The sequence below is a fragment of the Salvelinus alpinus genome, chromosome 24 (assembly GCF_045679555.1).
Source record: "Salvelinus alpinus chromosome 24, SLU_Salpinus.1, whole genome shotgun sequence".
Classification (NCBI taxonomy): domain Eukaryota; kingdom Metazoa; phylum Chordata; class Actinopteri; order Salmoniformes; family Salmonidae; genus Salvelinus; species Salvelinus alpinus.
The window spans coordinates 13,722,001-13,745,295 of record NC_092109.1 but is presented as its reverse complement, the minus strand read 5'-3'; the positions used below and the strand labels follow the sequence as shown (position 1 = coordinate 13,745,295).

Here is a 23,295-nt window from a genome sequence, read left to right as displayed (position 1 = left end):
TGATATGCAACTTTTCAGGGAATTTAGGAACCAATATACACAAGCAGTTAGGAAATTTAAACAGAAATTTGCATCCTGTAGCACAAACTCAAAAAAGTTCTGGGACACTGTAAAGTCCATGGAGAATAAGAGCACCAGCTGCCCACTGCACTGAGTCTAGGAAACACTGTCACCACCGATAAATCCACGATAATTGAGAATTTCAATAAGCATTTTTCTACGGCTGGCCATGCTTTCTACCTGGCTACCCCTACCCCGGTCAACTGCCCTGCACCCCCCACAGCAACTCGCCCAAGCCTCCCCCATTTCTCCTTCACCCAAATCCAGATAGCTGATGTTCTGAAAGAGCGGCAAAATCTGGACCCCTACAAATCAACCGGGCTTGACAATCTGGACCCTCTCTATCTACAATTATCTGCCCAAATTGTTGCAACCCCTATTACTAGCCTATTCAACCTCTCTTTCGTATTGTCTGAGATCCCTAAAGATTGGAAAGCTGCCGCGGTCATCCCCCTCTTCAAAGGGGGAGACACTCTAGACCCAAACTGCTACAGACCTATATCTATCCTACCCTGCCTTTCTAAGGTCTTCGAAAGCCAAGTTAACAAACTGATCACCGACCATTTCGAATCCCACCGTACCTTCTCCGCTATGCATTCTGGCTTCCGAGCTGGTCATGGGTGCACCTCAGCCACGCTCAAGGCCCTAAACGATATCATAACTGCCATCGATAAGAGACAATACTGTGCAGCCGTATTCATCGACCTGGCCAAGGCTTTCGACTTTGTCAATCACCACATTCTTATCGGCCGACTCAACAGCCTTGGTTTCTCAAATGACTGCCTCACCTGGTTCACCAACTACTTCTCTGATAGAGTTCAGTGTGTCAAATCGGAGGGCCTGTTGTCTGGACCTCTGGCAGTCTCTATGGGGGTGCAACAGGGTTCAATTCTCGGGCCGACTCTCTTCTCTGTATACATCAATGATGTCGCTCTTGCTACTGATGATTCTCTGATCCACCTCTACGCAGACGACACCATTCTGTATACTTCTGGCCCTTCTTTGGACACTGTGCTAACTAACCTCCAGATGAGCTTCAATGCCATACAACTCTCCTTCTGTGGCCTCCAGCTGCTCTTAAATGCAAGTAAAACTAAATGCATGCTCTTCAATCGATCGCTGCCCGCACCTGTCCGCCCGTCCAGCATCACTACTCTGGACGGTTTTGACCTAGAATATGTGGACAACTACAAATACCTAGGTGTCTGGTTAGACTGTAAACTCTCCTTCCAGACCCAGATTAAGCATCTCCAATCCAAAATTAAATCTAGAATCGGCTTCCTATTTCGTAACAAAGCATCCTTCACTCATGCTGCCAAACATACCTTTGTAAAACTGACTATCCTACCGATCCTTGACTTCGGCGATGTCATTTACAAAACATCCCCTAACACTCTACTCAATAAATTGGATGCAGTCTATCACAGTGCCATCCGTTTTGTCACCAAAGCCCCATATACTACCCACCACTGCGATCTGTACGCTCTCGTTGGCTGTCCCTCGCTTCATACTCGTTGCCACACCCACTGGCTCCAGGTCATCTACAAGTCTTTGCTAGGTAAAGCCCCGCATTATCTTAGTTCACTGCTCACCATAGCAGCGCCCACCCGCAGCACGAGATCCAGCAGGTATATTTCACTTGTAACCCCCAAAGCCAATTCCTCCTTTGGCCGCCTTCCAGTTCTCTGCTGCCAATGACTGGAACGAACTGCAAAAATCGCTGAAGCTGGAGACTAATATCTCCCTCACTAACTTCAAGCACCAGCTGTCAGATCAGCTCACAGATCATTGCACTTGTACATAGCCTATCTGTAAATAGCTCATCCAACTACCTCATCCCTATACTGTATTTATTTATTTATTTGTTTATTTTGCTCCTTTGCACCCCAGTATCTCTCCTTGTACAGAACATGAACGTGCATCTATCACTCCAATGTTTAATTGCTATATCGTAATTACCTCGCCATTATGGCCTATTTTATTGCCTTACCTCCCTTATCTTACCTCATTTGCACACACTGTATATATATATTTGTTCCTACTGTATTATTGACTGTATGTTTCTTTATTCCATGTGTAACTCTGTGTTGTTGTATGTGTCGAACTGCTTTGCTTTATCTTGGCCAGGTCGCAGTTGTAAATGAGAACTTGTTCTCAACTAGCCTACCTGGTTAAATATAGGTGAAATAAATAAATAAAAATATGTATGTTAACCCTTTACACTTTTTGGAATTGGCCTATATGGACGTGACTTTCTGTTTCTTACAGAAGAAATATGAAACGCATATGCATAACCATGGTAGCAATTGAAAGGGAACAGTTTGGAGATAATGCAAAATTGATTCGACTGAAGCTGACGACACAATCAATTTTCAATCAATTTTATTTTATATAGCCCTTCGTACATCAGCTAATATCTCGAAGTGCTGTACAGACACCCAGCCTAAAACCCCAAACAGCTAGTAATGCAGGTGTAGAAGCACGGTGGCTAGGAAAAACTCCCTAGAAAGGCCAAAACCTAGGAAGAAACCTAGAGAGGAACCAGGCTATGAGGGGTGGCCAGTCCTCTTCTGGCTGTGCCGGGTGGAGATTATAACAGAACTATGCCAAGATGTTCAAAAATGTTCATAAGTGACAAGCATGGTCAAATAATAATCATGAATAATTTTCAGTTGGCTTTTCATAGCCGATCATCAAGAGTTGAAAAACAACAGGTCTGGGACAGGTGGCGGTTCCATAACCGCAGGCAGAACAGCTGAAACTGGAATAGCAGCAAGGCCAGGCGGACTGGGGACAGCAAGGAGTCACCACGGGCGGCAGTCCCGACGCATGGTCCTAGGGCCCAGGTCCTCCGAGAGAAAGAAAGAGAGAAGGAGAAAATTAGAGAGAGCCAAGATTTTCAAAATTTCCATAAATGACAAGCATGGTCAAATAATAATCAGGAATAAATCTCAGTTGGCTTTTCATAGCCGATCATTAAGAGTTGAAAACAGCAGGTCTGGGACAGGTAGGGGTTCCATAACCGCAGGCAGAACAGTTGAAACTGGAATAGCAGCAAGGCCAGGCGGACTGGGGACAGCAAGGAGTCACCACGGCCGGTAGTCCCGACGTATGGTCCTAGGGCTCAGGTCCTCCGAGAGAAAGAAAGAGAGAAGGAGAAAATTAGAGAGAGCCAAGATTTTCAAAATGTTCATAAATGACAAGCATGGTCAAATAATAATCAGGAATAAATCTTAGTTGGCTTTTCATAGCCGATCATTAAGAGTTGAAAACAGCAGGTCTGGGACAGGTAGGGGTTCCGTAACCACAGGCAGAACAGTTGAAACTGGAATAGCAGCAAGGCCAGGCGGACTGGGGACAGCAAGGTGTCATCATGCCCGGTAGTCCTGACGTATGGTCCTAGGGCTCAGGTTCTCAGAGAGAAAGAGAGAACGAGAGAATTAGAGAGAGCATACTTAAATTCACACAGGACACTGGATAAGACAGGAGAAGTACTCCAGGTAACCAACTGACCCTAGCCCCCCGACACAAACTACTGCAGCATAAATACTGGAGGCTGAGACAGGAGCGGTCAGGAGACACTGTGGCCCCATCCGAAGAAACCCCCGGACAGGGCCAAATAGGAAGGATATAACCCCACCCACTTTGCCAAAGCACAGCCCCCGCACCACTAGAGGGAAATCCTCAACCACCAACTTACAATCCTGAGACAAGGCCGAGTATAGCCCACAAAGGTCTCCACCACAGCACAAACCAAGGGGGGGCGCCAACCCAGACAGGAAGATCACGTCAGTAACTCAACCCACTCAAGTGACGCACCCCTCCTAGGGACGGCATGAAAGAGCACCAGCAAGCCAGTGACTCAGCCCCTGTAACAGGGTTAGAGGCAGAGAATCCCAGTGGAGAGAGGGGAACCGGCCTGGCAGAGACAGCAAGGGCGGTTCGTTGCTCCAGAGCCTTTCCGTTCACCTTCACACTCCTGGGCCAGGCTACACTCAATCATATGACCTACTGAAGAGATAAGTCTTCAGTAAAGACTTAAAGGTTGAGACCGAGTCTGCGTCTCTCACATGGGTAGGCAGACTGTTCCATAAAAATGGAGATCTATAGGAGAAAGCCCTGCCTCCCGCTGTTTGCTTAGAAATTCTAGGGACAATTAGGAGGCCTGCGTCTTGTGACCGTAGCGTACGTATTGGTATGTACGGCAGGACCAACTCGGAAAGATAGGTAGGAGCAAGCCCATGTAACGCTTTATAGGTTAACAGTAAAACCTTGAAATCAGCCCTTGCCTTAACAGGAAGCCAGTGTAGGGAAGCTAGCACTGGAGTAATATGATCAAATTTCTTGGTTCTAGTCAGGATTCTAGCAGCCGTATTTAGCACTAACTGAAGTTTATTTAGTGCTTTATCCGGGTAGCCGGAAAGTAGAGCATTGCAGTAGTCTAACCTAGAAGTAACAAATGCATGGATTAATTTTTCTGCATCATTTTTGGACAGAAAATTTCTGATTTTTGCAATGTTACGTAGATGGAAAAAAGCTGTCCTTGAAACAGTCTTGATATGTTCGTCAAAAGAGAGATCAGGGTCAAGAGTAACGCCGAGGTCCTTCACAGTTTTATTTGAGACGACTTTACAACCATCAAGATGAATTGTCAGATTTAACAGAAGATCTCTTTGTTTCTTGGGACCTAGAACAAGCATCTCTGTTTTGTCCGAGTTTAAAAGTAGAAAGTTTTCAGCCATCCACTTCCTTATGTCTGAAACACAGGCTTCTAGCGAGGGCAATTTTGGGGCTTCACCATGTTTCATTGAAATGTACAGCTGTGTGTCATCCGCATAGCAGTGAAAGTTAACATTATGTTTTCGAATAACATCCCCAAGAGGTAAAATATATAGTGAAAACAATAGTGGTCCTAAAACGGAACCTTGAGGAACACCGAAATGTACAGTTGATTTGTCAGAGGACAGACCATTCACAGAGACAAACTGATATCTTTCCGACAGGTAAGATCTAAACCAGGCCAGAACTTGTCCGTGTAGACCAATTTGGGTTTCCAGTCTCTCCAAAAGAATGTGGTGATCGATGGTGTCAAAGGCAGCACTAAGGTCTAGTAGCACGAGGACAGATGCAGAGCCTCGGTCTGACGCCATTAAAAGGTCATTTACCACCTTCACAAGTGCAGTCTCAGTGCTATGATGGGGTCTAAAACCAGACTGAAGCATTTCGTATACATTATTTGTCTTCAGAAAGGCAGTGAGTTGCTGCGCAACAGCTTTTTCTAAAATCTTTGAGAGGAATGGAAGATTCGATATAGGCCGATAGTTTTTTATGTTTTCCGGGTCAAGGTTTGGCTTTTTCAAGAGAGGCTTTATCACTGCCACTTTTAGTGAGTTTGGTACACATCCGGTGGATAGAGAGCTGTTTATTATGTTCAACATAGGAGGGCCAAGCACAGGAAGCAGCTCCTTCAGCAGTTTAGTAGGAATAGGATCCAGTATGCAGCTTGAAGGTTTAGAGGCCATGATTATTTTCATCATTGTGTCAAGAGATATAGTACTAAAACACTTAAGTGTCTCTCCCGATCCCAGGCCCTCGCAGAGCTGTGCAGATCCAGGACAGCTAAGCCCTGGAGGAATACGCAGATTCAAAGAGGAGTCCGTAATTTGCTTTCTAATGGTCATGATCTTTTCCTCAAAGAAGTTCATGAATTTATTACTGCTGAAGTGAAAGCCATCCTCTCTTGGGGAATGCTGCTTTTTAGTTAGTTTCGCAACAGTATCAAAAAGAAATTTTGGATTGTTCTTATTTTCCTCGATTAAGTTGGAAAAGTAGGATGAGCGAGCAGCAGTGAGGGCTCTTCGGTACTGCACGGTACTGTCTTTCCAAGCTAGTCGGAAGACTTCCAGTTTGGTGTGGCGCCATTTCCGTTCCAATTTCCTGGAAGCTTGCTTCAAAGCTCGGGTATTTTCTGTATACCAGGGAGCTAGTTTCTTATGACAAATGTTTTTCGTTTTTAGGGGTGCAACTGCATCTAGGGTATTGCGCAAGGTTAAATTGAGTTCCTCAGTTAGGTGGTTAACTGATTTTTGTCCTCTGACGTCCTTGGGTAGGCAGAAGGAGTCTGGAAGGGCATCAAGGAATTTTTGTGTTGTCTGAGAATTTATAGCACGACTTTTGATGCTCCTTGGTTGGGGTCTGAGCAGATTATTTGTTGCGATTGCAAACGTAATAAAATGGTGGTCCGATAGTCCAGGATTATGTGGAAAAACATTAAGATCTACAACATTTATTCCATGGGACAAAACTAGGTCCAGAGTATGACTGTGGCAGTGAGTAGGTCCAGAGACATGTTGGACAAAACCCACTGAGTCGATAATGGCTCCGAAAGACTTTTGGAGTGGGTCTGTGGACTTCTCCATGTGAATATTAAAATCACCAAAAATTAGAATATGATCTGCTATGACTACAAGGTCTGATAGGAATTCAGGAAACTCAGAGAGGAACGCTGTATATGGCCCAGGAGGCCTGTAAACAGTAGCTATAAAAAGTGATTGAGTAGGCTGCATAGATTTCATGACTAGAAGCTCAAAAGACGAAAACGCCATTTTTTTTTTTGTAAATTGAAATTTGCTATCGTAAATGTTAGCAACACCTCCGCCTTTGCGGGATGTACGGGGGATATGGTCACTAGTGTAACCAGGAGGTGAGGCCTCATTTAACACAGTAAATTCATCAGGCTTAAGCCATGTTTCAGTCAGGCCAATCACATCAAGATTATGATCAGTGATTAGTTCATTGACTATGACTGCCTTTGAAGTGAGGGATCTAACATTAAGTAACCCTATTTTGAGATGTGAGGTATCACGATCTCTTTCAATGATGGCAGGAATGGAGGACACAACCGTTCACAAGACTGAATCCAAACATTACACTGATTTTATGTGCATTTTATATTTACTGTACTTTTCACTGCATTTGTTGTTAATTAAATGTGAAAATACTCTGGATCCATTCAGTAGCATGATAAGAATATTCCTGGAAAATGTGTTGTAGGTGCAACATAAGACAAAAAAATTACAAGGGTTTGGGTGAAAGGACTAACTGGTGTCTCCAAGTGGCCACACCTCTCCAAAGTGTGCACATTTCTTAAATAATTTCAATGCACTTTTATGACTCAACTATAAGGGGCTTTTTTGAGCTCTCCCAGCTGTGCTGTTGAGGAACTACAGCAAGCACACTTGTAGTTGTTTTGAACACAACTCTGCATCCCCGCCATCACACAATTACTGTTGTTGTTTACGCAATCCAAAAACGGTCCATTATAAATCACAATCTAGGTCAGGTGGGCATCATTTGAAAGCTTGTTCTATTGTCAACATGACTAGCTAAGTTTTATAGAAAATTGTATGATAGTGTTAGGTTTTCACAAGGCAATTCAGGTAAACAGATCATCATTTTGGTACGCATAGAGTGCATTCAGGTGCATGTGCTGCAGTTAATTTTCTTCACAGTAGCATAGGTGGAAATCCCAGGGGGGACGGGGGGGACACGACCCCCCCATCCTGGGAAAAATATGATTTGTCCCCCCCAATATATCACTGTAAACATAACTATGTAATTTCAATAATATTAATAATACGCAATGAAAGCACTTGTGCTGATTATAGACACTTAATAGCGCGTTTTTAAGTTTCACAAGATTGCGACCCCCCCCGCCCTTTGCCTCACAATGATTTGATCCACTGCCAGTTCCTTAGCTGGCAAGGTAATAGAGTGTTCGTATCTACTGTCCGAAAGGCACTCAATGTACGTAACTGACGTGAGGTAATCCAGTCAATCACGCCATAGCAATGTATATATTTTTTTAATGTTGCAGGGTTCACACACTAGCTGAATTTGCAGAGCTAGCGCGCAAACTAAAGCAAACATTAACTATCAAGCTAGCTAGTACCTATTCCATTTATGTGGCGTCGTCAAAGATGGAATATTTGCTATCGTCAGTTTATTCCAAGATTAGCATGCAGCTGTAGTGCTTCAAAGTCCCTGTGATAAGGTTAGCGATAAACTGAAGTCCAAACTGAACAGAACTACACTCTCTTATACCAAAACGCAAAGTAAGAACTCTAGTAGCCTAATATCTCAAAGACTAGTTGATAAAATGTTCATAAGAAAGAAGTGAAATGCTAATGGAAATGTTTCACAATGATGTCATTAGGCAGAGCAGGCAACAGATGGCACACAGACAGCAGAGCTGGGGACAGATATGCAGGGACAGATTGGCAGAGACAGGGAGTCTCAGGTAAGTTTGAGTCTTTGTTTGGCAACATTATGAAAGGTTCTCAATTTTTTTTAGTTGTAAAATAGGGACATAATTGGAAAATGCCATGGATACCCCCACTCAACTTAAACTGGTGACTAAACTAAGATTTGTTTAAGGCAATGGTATTGCTGTTGTGATTAATTGTGTAGTTTTGGGTACCGGTAGTTAGGAGTACAGCAAACACCTTATTTATTTTCTAGGAGACTGACTGTGAGTCAGTGAGGGTGGTGAAAGGGAAAGAGCCAAGGAGAGAGACTTCAGAGGACAGTGTCACAGCCACGGCAGGACCAGGTGTCACCCTTGTTGCCAGCAGCACCAGTATAGGGGACAGTGGCACAGCATCATCCAGTTACCTCAGTGATGGCACAAAACCATATCAGCCACACCCACAATTTATAGAACCGCAAACTCTTGCCAACAGAGTGTTGACGTTTCAAGAGAGATGGTTTCGCGATTTCCCCTGGCTACATTATAATCCATCAATAAAAGGAGTGTTGTGTTTTCACTGGAGCCAAGGGTTTTCAAGCCAGCCATCTTTTGGCCAAAGAGCGGATGCTGCCTTCATTAGTGCAGGATTTAGGAACTGGAGAAAAGCCATTGAAAAATTCATAGCACATCAAAACTGCCAAACCCACCGCCACTTTGTAACTGTAACAGCACACCAGCTAAATCCAATCAGTGTCCAGTTATCCAGCGCGTGGGGTAAACAGCAGGAGGACGCAAGGCATTGCTTGATGAAAATTGTTAGTTCGGTGCGGCATGTAGTAAGACCGGGACAAGCCTTTAGAGGCCACACGGATGACAGTGGGAATTTATACCAGCTTTTGAAACTCAGGGCAGAAGAGGATGATCCCATTTTACTGAAGTGGTTAACAGAGCGTACCACAATGTACACAGGCCCAAAAAGCACAGAATGAAATTCTGAACATCATGGCCAATACAGTCATTCGAGGCATTGCGGCTGAGATTAGGTCTCTTCCGATTGTACAATTTTCATTAATTGTTGATGGTACTCAAGATGTCTCTGGTGCTGAACAGGAGAGTGTCTGTCTGCGTTATGTTGACCATGACCTTGTCCCTCACGAGGAGTTTATTGGGCTATACAGGGTGTCGGAGACAACAGGCGAGGGCATTGCGAAAGTGGCAACTGATGTGTTGTTGAGGCTCAATTTGCCCATGTCTGGCTTACGTTGGTGCCTCAAACATGGCAGGAAAATACACAGGTGCACAGGCAATTGTGAGGAGGCAGCAGCCATTAGCCCTCTATGTCCATTGTGGAGCACACTGTGTAAATCTGATTACACAGGCTGGCTGCTCAGCCTCCCCACTGATCCGGGATTCCCTTTCTTGGGTCCATCAGTTAGGTGTCCTCTATGGCCAGTCAGGAAAGTTTAAGAGCATGTTTGAATCAATTGCCACGTCCAAAGATACAAATCTGACCACCCTGAAACCCCTATGTCCAACAAGGTGGACTGTGCGGAATACTGCTATTAGAGCTGTGCTAGGGCAGTATGAGCGGGTACTCAGCAGCCTAGAGGAGATGGCAAAAACTGCATCCAAGACAGCTTCAACTGCCAGTGGCTTATTCGAGCACTTCAGCAAAGGCAAGACTGTGTTGGGCCTCACACTTGCCTCTGCTGTTCTTGGAGAGCTTGAATGTCTAAACATTTCACTGCAGAAGAAAACTCAGACTGTCTCTGGTATGCAGGCTGCAGTCGAGTGTGTGCGGTCATCTCTTAGGGGCAAGAGAAATGACGAAAGCTACCTTGCACTGTATGAGAAAGCAACAACTTTGATTGACTCTATTGAATCCATTGAGACGCACTCAAGACGATTTGCTGGCAAAGCAGTGGATCACTATAGGGCAGAATTTCTTAAAGTGTTGGATGGTGTGGAGGTTCAGTTTGGCGACCGTTTTGACCAGGACAGTCTAAACGTCCTGCAAAAGTTGGAAAGAGCGCTTCTCACGGGGGAGTTGGATGAGTCTCTAGATCAGTACCCTGAGCTGAACATAGATTCTCTTTCAGTGCAGATCCCTCTCTTTCACAACAAATACCCCTGTAGCAGCAGTGGAGAGGCAGCAGAGGTCCTCAGGAGGCTTCCAGTGGAGGTGCGGGGTTGTTTGACCAAGTTGAGGTGCTGATCAGAATTTTGTTTGTGGTGCCAGTGTCTTCATGTGAGGCTGAGAGGAGTTTCAGTGCACTCCGCAGGTTAAAGACTTGGCTACGGGCTAGCATGGGCCAAGAGAGACTGAACGGCGTAGTTGTCTGTAATGTACATAAAGACAGGCTGGACAGTCTCAAGAGGGAAAATATATGCCAGCAATTTGTTGGATCCATTGAAACCCGCAAACATATGTTCGGTTCTTTTGTTCAGTAGTGTGTATAGCAGTGGTTCTCAACCTTTTTTGGGTACTGGAACCCCTGCATATTTTGAGGCAAGGCAGGCAAGGTTTTCAGTGGTCCTCAGGGACCACCACCCCCTCTATTATATGTAAACTTACTGGAAACCTTGTGGTACTGACTACATTCATTACACTTTTTTATTTCACGGACACCTTGCAATTAGTCCATGGACCCCTGTTTGAGAACCCCTGGTGTAATTGATATTTGTTCTTTTGTTTAGTAGTTTTTAGTACATGACAGTACACTTACAAATTATTTATTTCATGTTATTTTATTTAAAATTGCATACTTTGTGTGACATACTTGTCCATAGCTGCTGTTTGAAGAGTTGAGACACTGACTGAAGGATATTTTGTTTGATTTATTTGGGTTTTTCATTGAAGTAGTTATTTTGCTTTTAGAACTGTACTTATTTTAAGCTTTTTGTTCTTGTAAAGATATTGTAGTAGACTCAGGCCAGGTGCACATATTTAATCACAAAGTCAAATTAAAAGGTCAATTCAATACGGAGACCAACTTTGTGATGGTTCTCAATGGAGATTCTTTACGATGAGATCACACCATGTTCATTGTATTTATGAAAACTACTCCCATACAGTGTACAGTACCATTGCCGCCTACTGGCCTTTCTTGATATTGCTGGTTGTAAGTACAAATACCTGCATACATACTGGACTGATAAGGAACACTGCTATAACTATTATTAGTAGAAGTATTATAATGATTTAAACAAGTTGGGACAACCCTTCAGTTAACTACTGTACCTAACAATTATCCAGTAGTAGTGATTATGGTCCCTCAATATACATTTAACATATTACAACGTAGGCTGTGTTACAGCACTACTTTTGGTGTCCCCCTCAGGAATTACTCCTGAGAAAATTTCATGTAATTGTCCCCTCCAAGGTTGATATCAGATTTTCGCCCCTGCACAGTAGACAAACAGGCTCATTCTGTTCAGAATAACCCATGGTATGACGCCATGTCATCTTGTAACTGTACGTCAAACGGTAATCAAACATTGGCATTGCATGTGATATGAGTTTTATGATATGGAAATGTGGAGTATATATTTGGAGTCACGGGTGTTTGGCTTGCTTGTATGACATCACAGCAGTATTTATTATAATCCTCAACGTCTCATCTTTCAAAATACATTGAGCCCTTTTAATTTACAGCATTTCCCTCGCTCAGTCAAATGTTTAGCGAAAGTTGCCTAAATAGCGGGAGGGATGGGGGGGGATCTTGTCGCACGCAGTGCTCAAGTTCAAACCATACAGCATGAAGCCTGATGTCATGTATAGCGTATTACGGTACAGCCACTGCGTTACAATTTTAAGTGTTTATCATTGCCCAGATAGGGTATTTTCAACCTGTATACGGGTACGAGTGTAAAGGACTACCAACAGAACATGTAAATCAGCTAGCTTTCCTTTTACTGGGGTTAAGCCTCTAGTTAAAATTCCAGGCATGACGACAGTAAAATGAATTGAGCCAATTCGTTCGTTAACCTCTAAAATTCTGTCGTTATTCACATTATGTGCAGGACAACAATCCTGTCCCCATGAGTAGGGCAGACATGTCACATCTCTCAGCTGAAATGACAGAACGTGAGGCAGGTTGAAGAGGATAATTCCTCGGCTCCCATGAAGCTAGGAAAGTGGCTACTGAGACCAGTGACAATCATAATCCAGAAGTAAACTCTGAGGTTATAAGGGACCCCGAAGGTGGTGCAACTCTCTACGGAATACAAAAGAAGGCAGCCAAACATCAATGCTGGCCTTCATTCGAACAATCCGGAATCATCAAACAGCCAAGCGGCCCAGGGTACCAAGCGCCCCATCAGAGTCTGGAGTTAGGTCACCTGCAGAAAGAACGGCTGATATGGAGGATGTACACTACCGTTCAAAAGTTTGGGGTCACTTCGAAATGTCCTTGTTTTTGAAAGAAAAGCAAAAAAAAAATTGTCCATTTTTAAAATAACATCAAATTGATCAGAAATACAATGTAGACATCCTTAATGTTGTAAATGACTATTGTAGCTGGAAAGGGCAGATTTTTTATGGAATATCTACCACCACCCACTCCTGCTGCTGGACCCCCAACTGCATTGGACATCATCCCAGACATACTGCACACAGAGGAAAAGAACCCAAAAGAGTTATAAACATGTGTCACACGCCATTTTATGACAAAAACTTGAAACAAATCTGAGTACAATTGAACAGTAATTCCTACATTCTGACTTCTTCAAGAAATTATAACAGGATTATGAATTAGTGGGATGTAGGGTATTTTTGTATAGTAAAACATAAATCTAATTTTATTTGTCACATGCTTCATAGACAACAGGTGTAGACTAACAGTGAAATGCTTACTTACGGGTCCTTTTCCAACAATGCAGAGTTAAAGATAAGATACACATTTTAATAAAAAATTTAAATTGTGACACGAGGAATAAATACACGCTAAATAACGAATACAAATAAAGAGTAAAAAATAACATGGCTCTATACACTACCGTTCAAAAGTTTGGGGTCACTTAGAAATGTCCTTGTTTTTGAAAGAAAGCACTTTTTTTTGTCCGTTAAAATAACATGAAATTGATCAGAAATACAGTGTAGACATTGTTAATGTTGTAAATGACTATTGTAGCTGGAAACGGATGATTTTTAATGGAATATCTACATAGGCGTACAGAGGCCCATTATCAGCAACCATCACCCCTGTTCCAATGGCACATTTTGTTAGCTAATCCAAGTTTATCATTTTAAAAGTCTAATTGATCATTAGAAAACCCTTTTGCAATTATGTTAGCACAGCTGAAAACGGTTGTACTGATTTAAAGAAGCAATAAAACTGGCTTTCTTTAGTTGAGTATCTGGAGTGTCAGCATTTGTGTGTTCGATTACAGGCTCAAAATGGCCAGAAACAAATAACTTTCTTCTGAAACCCGTCAGTCTATTCCTGTTCTGAGAAATGAAGGCTATTCCATGTGAGAAATTGCCAAGAAACTGAAGATCTCGTACAACGCTCTGTACTACTCCCTTCACAGAACAGCGCAAACTGGCTCTAACCAGATTAGAAAGAGGAGTGGAAGGCCCCGGTGCACAACTGAGCAAGAGGACAAGTGCATTAGTGTCTAGTTTGAGAAACCGATGCCTGAGAAACCAATGCCTCACAAGTCCTCAACTGGCAGCTTCATTAAATAGTAGCTGCGAAACACCAGTCTCAACGTCAACAGTGAAGAGGCGACTCCGGGATGCTGGCCTTCTAGGCAGAGTTCCTCTGTCCAGTGTCTGTGTTCAGTTGCCCATCTTAATCTTTTATTTTTATTGGCCAGTCTGAGATATGGCTTTTTCTTTACTATTCTTGTCAGCTATTGACAAAGTGGAGACTAGGAAATTTCAACGGAAAACCTCTGGAGGCAGATGAGGGAACAGGATCTTTCCTTGAAAAAAGCACTGAAGTCTGGTCTGAATGATGACAGACGTATATTTACAGCACTGAGAAATAAGGCAGGAAGGAATATATATATATATATATATATATATATATATATTAAAAAAAAGAGAAGACAAAAAAAGCAAAAGCAGAGTTATTTTTTTAGAGGGATCAATGACGCAAAAGGAAATGGCAAACTAACAGGGGCTGAATTATCCTGAATTTAAGGTTAATGGGATTCTAATTCAAGACTCCGATTTCATATCCACCACTAACATTTTTTTTGACTGTCAGGGAACTGGCTCAAAGATTTTCAACCATAGATAGTAATAAACCAATATTCAGAATTCCTGAAGTCTCAGCGTCAGCAGTGGACAGTATTATTAGCTTCTTCTGGAGCTCTAGAACAAAATATGCATTTGGTCTTGACACTGTATTCCCCTATTGTACATTTAGTTAATCTGTCCATCAAATATGGGTTCTTCCCCAGTGCTTGGAAATCTGCTGCAGAGATACCGGTTTTATATCTGGTGACCCAACACTGGTGGAAAATTACCGACCTACAAGCATTCTTCCAGTGCTATCAAAAGTAGCTGAAAGATGGGTGGCTGATCATCTGACTGATCACCTCATTCAGGGCAACTTCATACATCAAATGCAATTTGGATACAGAACTTACCATTCTACCGAAACAGCCAATTGCTATTTTCTGGAGTGCATTAAATCTAAACTGAACATAGGTGCTGAGGTCGACGCAGTCTTTTTGGATTTTAAAAAGGTCTTTGATACTGTGAATCATGAGGTCCTCCTATCCAAACTATCCTCCCTTAATGGATAGTTATTAGTTGGATGTATTCCTATCTGACAAACAGAAGTCAAAGGCTGCGTTTGGGGGACACTGTCGGACTCTCTTTACTATAACATTGGGGTCCCACAAGGGTCAATATTAGGCCCCCTTCTCTTTACCATCTATATAAATGATCTTCCACTTGCTTGCCACAAGTTAACATGCAGACAATACAGTTCTGTATGTACACTCAAAAAATAGACAACTATTTGTTAAGTTAACTGAAGCTATGGTACATGCTTCTACATGGATTACTAATTCTTGCCTGCATTTAAATATCGACAAGATTGTTTGTATGTACTTCTCTAAGAAATCCATTTATTCTTCCCAACGAGCTGTTCTTGTTAATGGGGAGAATCTGAAAGTTGTGTCTAACTTCAGGTATCTCGGTGTCATTTTGGACTCCAACTTGACAATTTAAGAAACGTGAAGAAGGTGGTGAACACGGTCAAGTTTGGATTATCCAACTTCAGGTTTATAAGACCTTTCCTTCCTCAGCCTTGTGTTTAAGATCCTGCATGGTCTTGCCCCTCCACCTCTATGCTGGCATATCATGCTCAAGGAAAGCACCTCCAGGATAACAAGGGCAGTAACTAGAGGGGATTGCGTTGTCCAATTTTGACTCAGTAAAATCGATCAATGCAATGCCCATGGACTTGAGAAACTGCACTGATTATTGTATTTTTAAATAGAAATTGAAAACATGGCTCAAATCTATCCAAACCTGTACACATGAGTTATCTGTGGTTCCTCATATGTAAGACAACAGCTGATGATGGTGTTGTTAGAATTATGTATTATTGGATGTACTGTATTTTGTATTGTTTTAGTGAGTATTGGTATAGTGTGCTGTGTAAAGGCACTTACCTGCCCAGGGACTATGGGTGCACATTAGCTTTTGGCTAACCCCAGCACATTTACATGGATGTTGTGATATTGATGTTGATAAATATGCATTGTCCCCCGAAGATAATTTACAGTGTTTTTCATTTTGGAGGCCTGCCACCTGCAATGTGAGCACTGGGCTGGTAACCCAACGCCACAGAACCCATAAATCACAGTGACACTTCTGGGTAGGGACACCATTTCATTTCTCCACCCTGGTATAAATAAAGGCAGAGCCGTAAATCAAGATGAACGACTAGAACACTATATTTCAGAGACAGAAAATAAATTGTGATCGTTTTTATGCCACCCAGCTCTCGTATCTTCCACACTGCTCCTCTGAAGGCAGCCTTTTACTCAGAGATTTAGAATATTGACGTTGATCATCAATATTTAATTGACAAAACTAACATGATGGGAAATATGATGATACTTGACTATTGTGTGTGTGCGTGCATTCTACAGGAGATTTGTTCGGTCGGCTCATGAAGGAGGACCCATCCACTATTAAAGGATCAGAGGCTTTAATGCTGGGAGAGATGCTCACGCTACCTCAGAACTTTGGGTAATAAACACTACAACAACAGCCCTTTGAACCCTTTTACGTATATAGAACAGGATGAAACATCTAGAGAAGCACACACAACTAGCTTTTAACATTCAGTTTACACTGAATGTACAAAACATTTAGAACACCTTCCTAATATTGCCCTGAGAACAGCAATTTGTCGGGGGAATGGACTCTACAAGGTGTAGAAAGCGTTCCACAGAGATGCTGGCCCATGATGACTCCAATGCTTCTCACAGTTGTGCCAAGTTGGCTGGATGTCCTTTGGGTGGTGGACCATTCTTGAAACACATGGGGAAACTGTTGAGTGTGAAAAACCCAACAGCGGTGCAATTCGTGACCCCTTGACTTTTTCCAATGACATCGCCCTTCTGCATCTGTGGTGAAAGGTAGCAGAGCTAGAGCGGTATTTGTCAGACCATGCGACATCCCAAAAATCTGTCTTCTCACAAAAACGCCTGTAGCGTCCAAACGGTTTGGCCTAGAAACCAATCGATTGAATGCTGAGACTCTCATGAACACAATGGTGTTCTCCACTTTTGGTAGTGGAAGTATACAGTGCATTTGGAAAGTATTTAGACCCCTTGACTTTTTACACACTTTTTTACATTACAGCCTTATTTCTAAAATGTATCAATCTACACACAATAATACCCCATAATGACAAAGCAAAAATGTTTTTTTTGTTGCTAATTTCTAAAAACTTTAACTGAAATATCACATTTACATAAGTATTCAGACCCTTTACTCAGTACTTTGTTGAAGCACCTTTGGCAACGATTACAGCCTTGAGTTTTCTCTCCAGAGATGTTCGATCGGGTTCAAGTCCGGGCTCTGGCTGGGCCACTCGAGGACATTCAGAGACTTGTCCCAAAGCCACTCCTGCGTTGTCTTGGCTGTGTGCTTAGGGTCGTTGTCTTGTTGGAAGGTGAACCTTCGCCTCAGTCTGAGGTTTTGAGCGCTCTGGAGCAGGTTTTCATCGAGGATCTCTTGCTCTGTTCATCTTTCCCTCGAACCTGACTAGTCTCCTAGTCCCTGCCTCTGAAAAACATCCCCATAACATGATGTTGACACCACCATGCTTCCTCCAGACATGACGCTTGGCATTCAGGCCAAAGAGTTGAATCTTGGTTTTATCAGACCAGAGAATCTTGTTTCTCATGGTCTGAGAGTCCTTTAGGTGGCTTTTAAGCAAACTCCAAGCGGGCTGTCATGTGCCTTTTACTGAGGAGTGGCTTCCATCTGGCCACTCTACCAGACACGCCTGATTGGTGGAGTGCTGCAAAGATGGTTGTCCTTCTGGAAGGTTCTCCCATCTCCACAGAGGAACTCTGGAGCTTTGTCAGAGTGACAATTGGGTTCTTGGTCAACTCCCTGACCAAGGACCTTCTCCCCCAATTGCTCAGTTTGGCAGGGCGGCCAGCTCTAGGAAGAGTCATGGTGGTTCCAAACGTCTTCCATTTAAGAATGATGGAGGCCACTGTGTTCTTGGGGACCTTCAATTCTGTAATCAAGTTGTGGAAACATCTAAAGGATGATCAATGGAAACAGGATTTACCTGAGCCCAATTTTTAGTTTCATAGGGTCTGAAAATGTATGTAAATAAGGTATTTCTGTTTTTTATTTTTAATACATTTGCACACACACAAAAAAAAACTGTTTTCACTTGGTCATTATGGGGTATTGTGTGTAGATTGATGAGGAAACAAATGTATTTATTCCATTTTAGAATAAGGCTGTAACGTAATAAAATATGAAAAAAGTCAAGGGGTCTGAATACTTTCCGAATGCACTGTATATGGAGATATATACCATACATGAATCATTTTCACTGAAAAGAAAAGTGTTGTTTCTGGTCTTCAGTGGGCATTGTTTTTGTGTCTAGTCCGTTGTCTTTGTGTGTGACACTTGCGTAATAACTTTCCTTTGCACAGAAATATCTTCCTTGGCGAGACCTTCTCGAGTTACATTAGTGTGCACAATGACAGCAGCCAGTTGGTCAAGGACATACTAATAAAGGTACAATACAGATTTACATCAATCCAATGGAAACATCTTTCATCTCTGATGAATCCACTTGTCCTATTCACACTCCTTTTAAGTGAAATCCCTCTTTTTTTTGTCATGTCTTACAGGCAGACCTGCAGACCAGCTCTCAGAGGTTAAACCTATCAGCGTCCAACAACGCCGTCACAGAGCTGAAGCCTGAGTCCTGCATTGATGATGTCATCCACCATGAAGTCAAAGAGATTGGGACTCACATGTATGTTTTCTTTTCTGACACGGAGTCAATCTGGAATGACACCCTATTCCCCATATAGTACCCAACTTTTGATCAGTGCTCTATATAATTCTGGGAAAAGGGTGTCACTCGAGACACAGCTATGGGGCAGATGTACATCAACACATCTGCAAAGATGCATAGGAGTTAATTTGAGTGCTAAAATGCAAAGAATTTGTGTCTCTACTCCAGCTTGGTTTGTGCTGTCAGTTATACCACACAGGCCGGAGAGAAGCTGTACTTCAGGAAGTTCTTCAAATTTCAGGTGAGCTTCAAAGCATCCTTTATTTGAACTCTCCCATTCCCCCTCACTGAGTTATATTGGAAGAGCAGACCTCAACCCTGAACAATGTCACTATTCCACGTCTGCTAAGTAACTAAAATGTCAATGTAATAAGGCAATAGCACACAAGTTTTGGCTTTCGACTACCGAACAATCTCACTACCTACTATCCTCAGTCTCAGACGGGGATCTACTCTGAGTCACACAATGAAACTAAATCCAACTTCTCCAGTAATACTTTTTTGTATAAGATATACCGACTGTTTTAAATCAAATTTGTTGGCTCATGGATTTAAGTATTTTTCTGTTACCAGAGATAAATGGCTATATTTTCTAATGTTGTGAAGGAAGATTTTTTTTTTTTTATTGCTGTTGAATGGAGGAATCGTTTGAGAAATCATTTGAGACATTTGCATCATTTAGCTTGCAATGTATTCTCAATCAGGTTCTGAAGCCGCTCGACGTCAAAACCAAGTTCTACAATGCAGAGGTATGTTTGTTTCTCTCTTTCTCCCAGCTGCACTGTTTTGTTATCTGTACCAAAACAATGACAAATACAGTTACCAGCTTATTCAACTTTCCACCGTTGTCAACATACTTTAGCTATCTTCACTCATACATAGTCACATAAATTTCCACTATCAATTCAGCAATTGGTTTTTAATTCAACATAAAAATTGTTTGCTGTATGTCATGTTTCATTCCATGGTCAGGCATTTTCCATTGGTGACACATATAGTAAAATTTGCTTATTTTCTCTCATAGTACTGTTTCATTCGCTAGAGCATCAGAAGTATTGTCACTTTCATTTGACATGTAACCTTCATTTGTTTGTCTCTTGTGTTTATATTTTCCCCATTAGAGTGACCTCAGTTCCGTGGTAATAGTTTTTTCTGTTTTCACTGCTCTTAACCCTCGCTTTCTTAATCATTTTTGTTGCAGCAATGTCTGTCTCTCTTTTTCTGTAGCCAATGTGCAAGAGCAAAGGCAAAATAATTAAAAGGCATGCATGGACGTTAACACGCTATTGTGGGGAATAAAAGTCTGTAGAAAACTCAATGGTACATTAGCCTGGCTGATGCGAGGGAGAGCTGTGACACACTGCTCTGAACAAGAGGCCGTTGATGGTACAATATTTGCACAGAAATTGGCTTGAGCTTTGATTGGGTCTCAAGTTTTTTATTTTTTTTCTGGGGGGTTGAGACCTTTAGTTGTTTGGATTTGAAAATCCAACAGTTGTATTGGAAGGGGGCAGTGATCGGGAGCTGTGTGAGGCTGTCCATGTGGGTGTTTGAGTGAGAAAGACATGGAGGAGAACCAATCAGTAAAAAAGCACAGGCCCCTTCAATATCAACGCATCATGCCGACAACATCAAAATAACCTTTCCAGACTGTGAAGTCAGGAAGATTTCAAGTTTGGCTTCAGCCGGACTAGAGAGTGATTACTTTTCGCAAGGAAATCAGAGGTATCATGCTGCATTAATAAAGGTCCATGAAATGCTTTTTCCACTGTTTTGCCGTTGCTCTGACTTTTCCTCTTCAATGCTTTTTCCCTCTTGCTAACTCATCTCTCACAGGACTTTCGCAGCCCTAGACAAAATTGGTGTAGGGCTGTGAAATGGCACCCTATTCCCTATATAGTTCACTACTTAGGGCTCTGGTGAAAAGTAGTGCACTATAGTGAATAGGGTGCTATTTCAGACCAAGCCTGGGTCTGTATGATTGTAGTGGGGTTTCCATTTCTACAGTTCTTTTGAAGGATTGGATTCAGAATGTAGATTTGAATGATATCTCTGATGTAAAGGGCTGTACGTTTTAATGATGTTTGTGGAGTTGGTGATTTATGAATCTGATTTTGTAAATGTATATGTTTATTTCACTCTTTAACTGAAAGAAACTCTTTCAAGAGTCCAAATAGATCTGATCAAGTGAAACATTGTTCACATAAACCTATGGCCAAAAATAGCTGCACTACATTGGGTATAGGGTGCTATTTGAGATGTGTCAGATCTGAGGGTTTGGGTTGGGTGGATGACTGGTCAGGCTCGGCATGGGAGATGGGAAGTAGAGGTGCTCTGCTCTGTAACAATAACCCCAATCTGTCAGTCTGGCAGAATGTTTCTGTCTGTGGTCCCTACTTAATCACTAGCCTTTGGATTAAAGGCATGAACTAATCTCGGAGCAGTCCTCTGTTCAGTTCAGTACTAATCCACTCCTCAAAGGTAAACTGAGCAGACTTTTGAACTCCATTTGGGCCCCACTGGTTGATTTTTATAGGACTGACAAAGAAACAAAAACCCTGTCTTACTGGGGTTCTAATAAGTAACATTTAAGACACATTCATACAGTACATGCCTAAGTTATACAGGTACTTTGTGGTGTTTTCTAGATTCTACCTGTATAAATGACATGTTTGCAGAAAAATGTGACACACAGTAGGCCTAAATTAAATCTACAATATCACCTTGAGTGGCCAATATAAGTACATTGAAAGGGGATTGAAGTCGAAGTGCTGCCCAGTTAGATCCTTTGAGGTGTTCCTCTAGTTAGTATTGGTGTCTAACGTTAGCGCCGACCCAGACAGACGAGGTGTTCCTGGAGGCCCAGATCCAGAACATCACCACGTCGTCCATGTTCATGGAGAAAGTGTCCCTGGAGCCCTCTGTGATGTACAACGTCGCTGAGCTCAACACTGTGGAGACAGAGGACGAAGGGTAAGGGAGACACACACACACATTTGTTTTGATTGTACAGTAAAAAGGCAGTACAATAAAGAAAAGGGGAACCAACGAGTTTCTAGTGTCAATACTTTGTGTTATTTTACTGCTTTCTTTTGTTAAAACATTTAGAAAGTGAAAGCTGTATGACTATTCTGATTTGGAAACTATGCTGCTTACAAAATACAGCATTCACTTGGCCAGGTTTTGTCCGTGTAGCTGAAGACGCCCCCACTATATGTCAAAGGTAATAGGTTTTCAGACTTCTCCACCCTGACTGTGTTCCAGAACGTCTACATTTGGGAAGATGTCTTACTTGCAGCCCATGGACACGCGCCAGTACCTCTACTGTCTGAAGCCCAAGCCAGAGTTTGCAGAGAAGGCGGGCGTCATCAAGGGTGTGACGGTGATCGGCAAACTGGACATTGTGTGGAAGACCAACTTAGGAGAAAGAGGAAGGCTGCAGACAAGCCAGCTACAGAGAATGGTACCAGTACATTATCAGTTACAGTTTATGATTCCTAGTCACAGTATACAATATGGTTGTTGCATAACGGGACATTCTCAGTCTCAATGCTGTGTTTGTCTTTGTGGTTATTTGTTGAGTGGTGGTGATGATGTTTAGTAGTGGTGATGATGTTGAGTGGTGGTGTTGATGCTGTCATTGTTCTTGTCAGTCATACCTGGGCTGTTGCCAAATGTGCCCCTTCGGAGAATTACAATGGAAATAGCATAGCTCAAGATGATGATTGTATTCGCAGCATTGACGAAAGCTCAGCCTTCAACACCATAGTACCCTCCAAGCTCATCATTAAGCTTGGGGTTCTAGGCCTGAACCACGCCCTGTGCAACTGGGTCCTGGATTTTCTGACGGGCCTTGCCCAGTTGTTGAAGGTAGGAAACAACACCTCCACTTTGCTGATCCTCAACACAGGGGCCCCACAAGTGTGTGTGCTCAGGCCCCTCCTGTACTCTCTGTTCACCCATACGTGGCAACGCAGGCCTCCAACACAATCATCAGGTTTGCAGACGACACAACATTAGTAGACCTGATTACCAGAAATGACGAGACAGCCTACAGGGAGGAGGGTAGGGCCCTGGTGGAGTGGTGCCAGAAAAATAACCTCTCCCTCAACGTCAACAAAACGAAGGAACTGATGGTGGACTACAGGAAACAGCAGAGGGAGCACGCTCCTATCCACATCAACGAGACCGCAGTGGAGAAGGTGAAAAGCTTCAAGTTCCTCGGCGTACACATCACTGACAATCTGAAATGATCCACCCACACAGACCGTGTGGTGAAGAAGGCGCAACAGCGCCTCTTCAACCTCAGGAGGCTGAAGAAATTTGGCTTGGCTTCTAAGACCCTCACAAACTTTTACAGATGCACAATTGAGAGCATCCTGTCGGGCTGTATTACCGCCTGGTATGGCAACTGCACCCTCCGCAACCGCAGGGCTTTCCAGAGGGTGGTGCGGTCTGCCC

At 42.7% G+C, this 23,295-nt stretch overlaps 1 protein-coding gene across 10 annotated transcripts in view; it reads left to right on the top strand.

Annotated features, from left to right (window-relative positions):
• LOC139552204 (trafficking protein particle complex subunit 13-like) overlaps nt 1–23,295 on the top strand; it is a 40,863-nt gene that overhangs the window by 14,918 nt on the left and 2,650 nt on the right. For 2 of the 10 annotated variants that reach the window (XM_071363693.1, XM_071363689.1), the window contains 8 exons: nt 16,427–16,526; nt 18,464–18,548; nt 18,665–18,792; nt 19,021–19,075; nt 19,539–19,583; nt 19,956–19,973; nt 21,674–21,807; nt 22,099–22,297. In XM_071363693.1, coding sequence (XP_071219794.1) covers nt 16,427–16,526; nt 18,464–18,548; nt 18,665–18,792; nt 19,021–19,075; nt 19,539–19,583; nt 19,956–19,973; nt 21,674–21,807; nt 22,099–22,297 — 764 coding nt within the window. Of the gene's footprint in view, nt 1–7,897; nt 8,360–16,426; nt 16,527–18,463; nt 18,549–18,664; nt 18,793–19,002; nt 19,076–19,538; nt 19,584–19,955; nt 19,974–21,673; nt 21,808–22,098; nt 22,298–23,295 lie in introns of those variants that run through there. The other 8 variants (XM_071363691.1, XM_071363687.1, XM_071363696.1 and 5 more) reach the window with 5 other exon arrangements.